At 40.6% G+C, this 1,372-nt stretch overlaps 1 protein-coding gene across 1 annotated transcript in view; it reads left to right on the top strand.

The window, feature by feature from the left end:
* The window catches only part of LOC102297106 (transient receptor potential cation channel subfamily M member 5), a gene marked incomplete at its 5' end in the record, with an annotated part of 13,304 nt that overhangs the window by 2,912 nt on the left and 9,020 nt on the right, over positions 1 to 1,372 (top strand). Inside the window, one exon of the mRNA XM_005952830.3 lies at positions 1,077 to 1,222. Within this exon, the coding sequence (XP_005952892.3) occupies positions 1,077 to 1,222 (146 nt within the window). The remainder of the gene's footprint in view (positions 1 to 1,076; positions 1,223 to 1,372) is intronic.

Raw genomic sequence — 1,372 nt, forward strand, 5'->3', positions numbered from 1 at the left:
AAGGCGTTTCACCTCTCGTCCAAGAAGCTTCTTCAGTTTTAAGAACAATTGGTTGAGGCCCAGCCCTACTGGGAGTGGGAAGAGACAGTAAATGGGGGAAGCTCTATGTCAGTAGTATTACCAGACAAGGATTTTATTGTCTCAAAAAATGAAAGGGGTTTGGAGATCATTTCAAGCCTCCACAAGAACATGCTCAGCTTTGGCTTTTCTACTGGCGACTGAGCCTGTATTGCACAGCTGCCTGAAAAGCAGCTAATTAGTATGCAGGTTAGTTCTCCTGGCCTTTGCCAATGACACATTTCTTAACTAGATCAGGAGAAAATGAGCAGAATTTTTTTTTCATGTCTCGTTTGCAATCATCCATGTCTTGTTCTTGAGAATTCAAATGTTTCTGACTGATTTTCACTGATATCCAGATGATACCCAGCTTTATCAATCCATGAAGCCAGATGACACAGTAATTAGTTTCAGGAATGGCTTAGAAACAAAAAGACTTGGATGATGCCTAATTTCCTGCAACTAAATTCAGACAAAAGAGAGGTTATTGTTCTTGGCCCTAAAAATCTTGGTGTCTAACCAACTCCTTAGTCTGAATCTGATTGCCAGGGCCTCCAATGACACGTGACAGTCTTTTTTACCAGCATATTAGACAAATATGCTGGATCAATTTCTTGCATTTGCACAGTATCTCTAAAATTAGAAAAAGCTTTTCTGAAAAACAGATACTGAAAAACTAGTTCATGCATTTATTACCTCTATGTTGGGCTATTGTAATTCATTATTATTAAGTTGTCCTAAAAACCTTTCAGATGAGTACTAACCAGGGACTAGAGAAAGAGAGGCCATGTCTCTCATATTAGGTTCTTCATTGGCTGCCTGTTAAATCCAGAGTTAAATCCCTCTCCTCACATGCTTGAGCTTGAAAAAATAGGCCTTGTCAAAGATCTCAGAGTGCTTGCTCACAGGGAGTTGCAAATTGAAGTTTACCAAACAACACAAAGCACCTTTAGGTGACTTGTAAACTGACACTATAGAAATAAACTTGAATGTCATGTCTTTTGTCCACTTTACCTCAGATATCTTCAGCTCTTGCTATCGGAGTAATGAACACCGTTCCTTCACCCTGCTAATTAGGAAGTCTCCTGTCTGGGGTCACAGCACCTGTCTTCAGATGGGCGTGAGTGCTGACGCTCGGCTTTTCTTCAGTAATGATGGTGTACAGGTGTGTTCGGTTTTTAACCTCTTTCATTCGTGTGATTTTTCTCCCCCTGTCCTGTACGGCAGTTTAGCGATCAGAACTGTTGTCTGAAGGCCAAAAAATGGCAAACAATTTTCACAAGTCAAACATGTTGGCATTTGCTATGGGTGACCA

Source organism: Haplochromis burtoni, unplaced genomic scaffold (assembly GCF_018398535.1).
Source record: "Haplochromis burtoni strain Fernald_Lab_line unplaced genomic scaffold, NCSU_Asbu1 Contig_2229, whole genome shotgun sequence".
NCBI lineage: Eukaryota > Metazoa > Chordata > Actinopteri > Cichliformes > Cichlidae > Haplochromis > Haplochromis burtoni.